Here is a 6,950-nt window from a genome sequence, read left to right on the forward strand (position 1 = left end):
TGACCAGTGTGGAGTTTCCTACTGTCACTCAGCGCCGCAGGGAAAGACTGGTTTTCATGTTGGAAAAACTCAAGCAGGTCACACTCTCGTGCTTGGCAGGATATAAAGAGTTGCGAGAACAGACGGCAATCATCTTTGAGTACCTGGTGCTTCATGTCGCCAGAAGTTGCAGCTGCCTCTTGGCGAAAGAAGTCTGCTTTGTTCTTTTTGATGGGCTTATAGAAGGAAGCTCCATCACCCACCGCTCTCCACCGCTCAAGACAGACAAAAGCTTGCCATCATTAAGATTCCGAGCACATTCATTAAGCCTCTCATTTAGCTGCATGGTCATGGCTTGTCGCAACTTTGACTTTGGTTGTATTTTTTCACATAGGAAACACCATTGCACTTCCATGCTAGTTCTTCACATTTTTGAGTGCCCTTCTCCTGGATCATTTTGAATTTCAGCTGCTCTTTTAGTGGTACGCTCAAGTTTAGAGCTGTCAAACATTTTGCGACAATTTTGGTGGTACTTGGCACTATTTCGCCTCGGTGTATCCTCAATACCACCTCCTTCATCCAATCTGGATGGGTCTTCATCCTCGTTGTGCATTAACATCACTCTTATTCACATAATGTCATAGAGCTTGACCGCATCACCTCAATACATGATCACAGATGTTGCCCAGCAATATCTGTGATAATTTTGTAAGACAGATTCAAAAGTACTAATTTTAAGTCATGCAATGGCCACCATCTTGAAAACTGGGAACCATTTTCGAATATTCGTGCCAAAATATATTTCTCCAGTCAAAATACAATCTATTTAACATTTGGATCAATAGCATGTTCCTATTTATAGACGTTTAGCACTGAAAACCCTTTTTCCTGTTTTATGAGACGGCCATCTTGAAAAATGGCGGCCATTTTGTTTTTCAACGTGGGTGGCATACTTTTCTGAGAGAATGGGTCCTGGAGCACATGTATACCAAATTTGGAGGTTGTACCATCAACTGAAAGATTCTTGTGGGATACTGACTTAATCTGCCCCACTATCGGGGCCGTCAACATATACTTACAGGAATGGTGGGATTCCCCCCCCCGCCCCCTTGCTCCTTCCTCATACATTCCATTCATATACTCCTTCCTCCCTTGGAACACAGCTGTTTGCTTTTTAATTTCTCCCTCCTCATTGCGAGCTCCTCTGTATTTCTCCATTATCCCCTACACAGGTATCTTTTTCCTAATTTAACACACACACACACACACACACACACACACACACACACACACACACACACACACACACACACACACACACACACACACACACACACACACACACACACACACACACACACACACACACACACACACACACCTTTATCCTCTGTCCATTTTGAGGCTGGATGGAATGTTAAATCACTGCTTCGTTCTTTTTCACGCATAGTTCCTTATGATGTAAGTAATGTTTCACACATTGTAATTATCAAGTCCAAAACCACACGATGCCTTTACAAAATGTCACGTCAGTCAATTGTAACCTATTGGAATGCTCACGCCACTTCTTTCCCTAGAATCCTGCAACTCTCGGAGCTCGGTGACCGGACCGGTGTATGACGAGCATTCGCAGATATGCAGCGACGTTGTTGTTGCTGTGACTTATGGTTTCAGCTGGAAGGAGGGAAACATCACGGAGCTTCAAGCCACCATCGTCTTGACCAGAAACCTGAGCACATCTGATGCCGGTTAATTTATGCACTGATGTTGGTATTTATTTGCTAGTTATCGAAAGGAATAATTGTCTTATGAATATAAACTTGTGTGGAAGTTGATAGCTCAGCAATGCATGTTGTGCACCCCCCCCCCCCATTTTCTCTTTCTCTGATTCAGGAATTCTCACCCAACACTTTACGGTGAACTTCATAAACAAGAAGGGGTTTGAGCCAATTCACAGCTGGTCAGGAAATCCAGGTGATTTAAAACGCTGTTAGTCTTTCCCATTGAAAGTTCAGAATTCAGAAACTCGTCTTTCCCTTTGTGCAGGGCAGTCGTGAGGAAGAAACAGCTCGAGCTTGTGAAGAGCACATGGGTTGCCAAAAGAGGCAATTCGGATCCAAATGCCTTACCGGAGTGGACTCCGGTGTTGTGGAATTGTAAGCGATATCTCAACATCAGAGCAATGGTACAACGGTGAAGCGAATAAAAAAAAATCTCCCTGACAGCTGAATTCCAACGTTTTTCGTTTTATTTTTGGCTCTCACTGGCAGTGGACAGTGTGACACCAAACACGACCGGTGCAGCTCATGGTAAATGTGTGGGTGTACCAGCACATCTTCACACCAGAGTTATAATCACAGCCATTGGAGAAGTGCAAGGGGAGAAACAGTACGAGATCTTTGCTGTTCACACCAGGTGACACAACATGACAATTTCAGTATTCATTTGCTCCACACCTTCGTCTTCTCCACACCAAAATACTCCAACCTTAACTGCTGGTGTCAGTAATGGTATTTCTACTTTGACCACCCCGGTAGTTTCCACCCGGTTACTTGGAGGGTACGCTGTGGACGAGCGGGTGCGATGGCGTGCATCGAGAACGGATCTGTGCAGTCCTTCGCGATCTCCAGTGCCGTGGAATTTGTCTCGGTCCCTGCCATCCTGGAACCTCCCAAGACGAGGCATGATTTGGCTTGGTCCTCATTTTCTTTTGTGTGATTTTGGAAATGAAAAAATCACTGAAATACTTATTCGGTTGTCTGATGGTGTGTGTCATCTACTAGAAACTAGGGGGAAAGTCCCTCAGAAATGATGGGACCAAGAGCATCACCACCATCACATCACAGTTAAAGAATATAACTCACAGGCTTGTGATCTCATCCATAACTGGAAGGGCACTCACTGAAGCACTTACCTCCGCCATGCACTTACCTCTGCCTGATCCGCAAGGACATCTCGGGCCCAATACATTTTTGAAATATCATGCCATATATCGTTTTTGGCCCCATCTCTCAATGGTGAAGAATCACTTTTAAAAATTAAATAATTCTCGTATCCACATCTGGATTTGGCTTCACCAAAATCGAATCAATTCGTCCTTGCAAAACACCCAACGTGTCCACCAAGTTTCATCCGAATCCGTCCACAACTTTGAGATATCGTGCTACATATTGTTTTTGGCCCTTTCTCTCAACGGTGAAGAATTACTTTAAAACTTCTAGTAGCCGGATCCAGATGTTCACCAAAATCTAATCAGTTCGTCCTTGTCACACACCCAAACTGTCCACCAAGTTTCGGCTGAATCCGCCAACGACATTTTGAGATATTGTGCTCTACAGTATATTGGTTGAGCCTTATCTCTCAATGGTGAAGAATCACTGAAAAAATTCTCGGATTCAATTCTTCCTTGTCACACACCCAACATGTCCCCCTAGTTTCATCTGAATCCGTCCACAACGTTTTGAGATATCCTGTACACAAACAGACGGAAAGGGGTGAAAACATAACCTCCTTCACCTTCGGTGGTGGAGGTAATTGGTACCTCTGCACATGTGAAAAGAAAACAAAACATCCATGTGTGAAACGTGAGTGAGGACATCGTGTCATTCACTTGTGAAAAGAAAACAAAGCAAAGAAAATAAAATATCGAGTGTGAACCGAAATTACGTTCAAAAACCTTCGTTTATTGAATAATTTGCTCATCCCTTTATTTGGGAGGTGTATAATGCCACAGATCATCCATAAAGTAATAAAAACAATTTAAAAAGTCAAATGTCATGGCCCCCGTTGTTTTAGTAATCTTGCTGTACGGAGTTAAAGTGTTATTCCATGTTTTATGTCTCCCAGTCGGCCATCTTTGATCAGATCGCAAAACAAAGTGAGGTGCGCGTGTACGACATGATGTACCGTGATTGTGCCAAGGTTGAACAAAATCGGACAATGCGAGTCTGAGAAATGGATGGGGACACATTTAAGTAACAAAATGGCCACCAGTCGGCCTTCTTCGATCTGATCTCGAAAAAGAATAGACTTGCGTATGTAAGCCATCATTCATTATCTGGGTGCCAAGCTCGAACAACATTGGTGAATGCAGGTCTGAGAAATGGTTGAGGACGCGTTCAACACCGGCAGGGGGCGGGGGGGGGGGGGTTACAACTAAAATTGTGACCAGTCGGCCATGCTGGATCTGAACTCGAAAAAAACTGTCTTTGGAAAATGGAAAAAGTGGTTTAAACCATGGGACGACATCCCACATCCGACCATGGGGTCGGCGGGGCCCGTCGGGGAAAACCCCTTTAGCTCCATAAGGATCGACCCCCTCGATGCCTGAGAGCAAGTATTCGTGTATGGAGAACAATTCCATTCTGAATGATGTCCTTTCGTTCACGCTTGCTGTACAATAGAACATCGGAAAACTCTGATTTGAATGAGTGTTGATAATTTAGGCCTTAGAAAAGATGACCGTTTGATTGGTGCAGTTGATGAACAAAAGCAAATTCATTTATTTATTATTTTTTCAGGTTTGCGTTGAACTACACAGAGTACGACTGTGACCGTAACGATGTCTGCTGGCCTGGTCTTCTGCATCCATTCACTGTGACATACATGGGTACCCCTCTCTCTTTTTGGCACTGCACTTATAGAAAGAACAACAAATATCCCATAATTTACTTTACTAGAAACGAATCTACACGGGAATCACGACGGTATTCTTTCAGTTTCTCTGAATCATGCCTTCCATTGCTCCTCTCCCTCTCCTCCCTCTCCCTCTCCCTCTCCCTCTCCCTCTCCCTCTCCCTCTCCCTCTCCCTCTCCCTCTCCCTCTCCCTCTCCCTCTCCCTCTCCCTCTCCCTCTCCCTTTCCCTCTCTCTCTCTGCAGGACAGTTGTATTCATCCTCACTGGCACAGGCTTTAACCCTCACGTTTGTGGTCCTGGCTGGGTTTATTTGTTATCTGAGTGCTCAGCCATCTTCCTGCATGTTGCCCTGACACCTCGGACTACACCGTCAAAGTTAGAGCAAAGTAGATTCATCATAGCAAGGGTCATGAAACTGTCTGTCGAGTTATATCATTGAGTAAGGATTTGCTGGTTTTGGAGTTGAAGTGAAGGAAATTTTTTAGTGCTGATGGATGAAGTCCGCGACTATCGTATTCCGTAAACCAGTTACCAAATGTGTAAATATTGTTTGAGGTTGGTTTCTGGATATAGTTTATGTTCATTTATAAAGTTGTGGAAAAATGTATTTTAACGTTTTATTGTCCCCATGCTTTTTGAAAAAAAACGGAGAGCGATTGTAATCTGCTCCATCTGTCCATCACACTATCTCCTCCTGAACGGTTGTGCAGAAATTCACCACACGGCTAGAAAGTGCAAGAGCAGTATCATCTTGCCCTCCACCAGGGGCAGGGTCAAAGGGTCAACACCAGAAAATGCAATTATGAGCACATTTTTAAACATTATTTAAGGAAACTTTGTATATGCAATCAACATTGGGAGATGCGTGAGATACTTAACAATGTTTTGGGGGTATTTGGCCCCTGGTTTATGCCCCAGGGGGTGGGGACTTAGGATCACAGGGGGTTCAAATGAAAATAAATAAATAAAGAGAAGTTGACTCCAAATTTGATATCGGGTCATTCCAAGTGGAACTTTTTGCCATCTTTCAATTTTTTTTGTAATGCCATCAACTTCGCTCGAGTTCCGATGGAAAATAAATCGAAATTGAAACAAAACTTCACCAACAACAGTGAGGGCAGGCAGAGATGACAAGTCAGGACCCCACAATGGAGAGCTCGTCTTGCTCACGGCTGGCTGAGACGGCACCTTTAACACGAAGCACAAATGTACGGAACTCCTCAGACACCTTTTCAGGATTTTCCTCCAAGTTTGAGTCCAGCTTCTGCAATCTTCGTAAAGCCACAGCTGTTTTGTAAAAAGGGAACACACACCTTGGATCAGTTTTGGAATTTTGATCGTTGCAGCCAACTCTTGGTACAGCCAGTCAAAAAGCAATGCAGGGCACAAAATTCACGGCAGCCATCGCCGCGATGCCTTCTTGCTTGGCCTCCACTGTCGCAAAAATTAACAGCTTTACGGCCACCTCGGCCATGCCTTCTATAATTCCTGGCCGTGACGCCCTTTCCTTTTCCGTCACATAAAAGCATTACTCGTGAATGTGAGGTGTTTACCATAAAATAAATAAATAAATAAATAGCGTTATGCTATACAAGGAAATTCTTGTTCAGAACTTGTATATATATTTTCAAGCCGTGACAATTGAATGCTACAGTGACTGTGAGTGCGTGTTGCATTCAAGGTGGTTACAGGTACTGGGGCATTCCATGTCAAGTGTACACACCCTCCCGACACGAAGACCTCATTTTCTCCCCATATGTTGGTCATTTATTCACTTGGGTGAAAAAACTCAAAATACCAACTTTTAGACCTGTGGGCCCATCAGGGCCCATTTTAGGGGCCCCCCAAATTTGGGTGCCCCTGGCTGCCCCACAATCTTCCAGAGGCCATATCACAGGTTGTCGTGGTCCGAATTGGCTGATCTTCGTATCAAAATGCTCGTAAAGGCGAGATCTTTCGAATCGCGTAAAGTAAAATCACTCCGAAACAGTAATTCAAAAAGTTATAGTCTGGGGCACCCTTTGACCTTGGGCCCCCGCTCCCCAGCCAAACCGATGGTCCCAATTTTTTTCGTGTGAGAATACATCTTCATTTACTCCAACACCTCAGCATAAATGAAAATGGGATCTCAATGGGTTAAAGTGTGATGATGGTTTTATTGTTCGGGGACTCGGGTGCTGGACCCACAATACGCCACAATACATAGCACAATATTTGAACACAATATTTCCAATACACTATATCAGTATATTGGACATAAATTTTCCACATGCACATGCAATAACTGGAAGCAATTCCAGTACGAGTAAGAGTTTTTCCAAGCATATTATAGTCA

The 6,950-nt window shown here is 43.9% G+C and overlaps 1 protein-coding gene across 6 annotated transcripts in view; it reads left to right on the plus strand.

Moving 5' to 3' along the window:
• The window catches only part of LOC147011213 (tectonic-2-like), a 35,513-nt gene extending 29,924 nt beyond the window's left edge, over positions 1-5,589 (plus strand). For 3 of the 6 annotated variants that reach the window (XM_085859772.1, XM_085859770.1, XM_085859771.1), the window contains 7 exons: positions 1,557-1,727; positions 1,873-1,953; positions 2,031-2,135; positions 2,250-2,394; positions 2,517-2,660; positions 4,500-4,588; positions 4,864-5,589. In XM_085859772.1, the coding sequence (XP_085715898.1) occupies positions 1,557-1,727; positions 1,873-1,953; positions 2,031-2,135; positions 2,250-2,394; positions 2,517-2,660; positions 4,500-4,588; positions 4,864-5,054 (926 nt within the window). In that variant the 3' untranslated portion in view covers positions 5,055-5,589. Of the gene's footprint in view, positions 1-1,556; positions 1,728-1,872; positions 1,954-2,025; positions 2,136-2,249; positions 2,395-2,516; positions 2,661-4,499; positions 4,589-4,858 lie in introns of all 6 variants that reach the window. The other 3 variants (XM_085859773.1, XM_085859774.1, XM_085859775.1) reach the window with 3 other exon arrangements.
• Positions 5,590-6,950: the final 1,361 nt, after the last annotated feature.

Source organism: Eptatretus burgeri, chromosome 16 (genome assembly GCF_056783735.1).
Source record: "Eptatretus burgeri isolate ZD-2024b chromosome 16, Ebu_testis_v1, whole genome shotgun sequence".
NCBI lineage: Eukaryota > Metazoa > Chordata > Myxini > Myxiniformes > Myxinidae > Eptatretus > Eptatretus burgeri.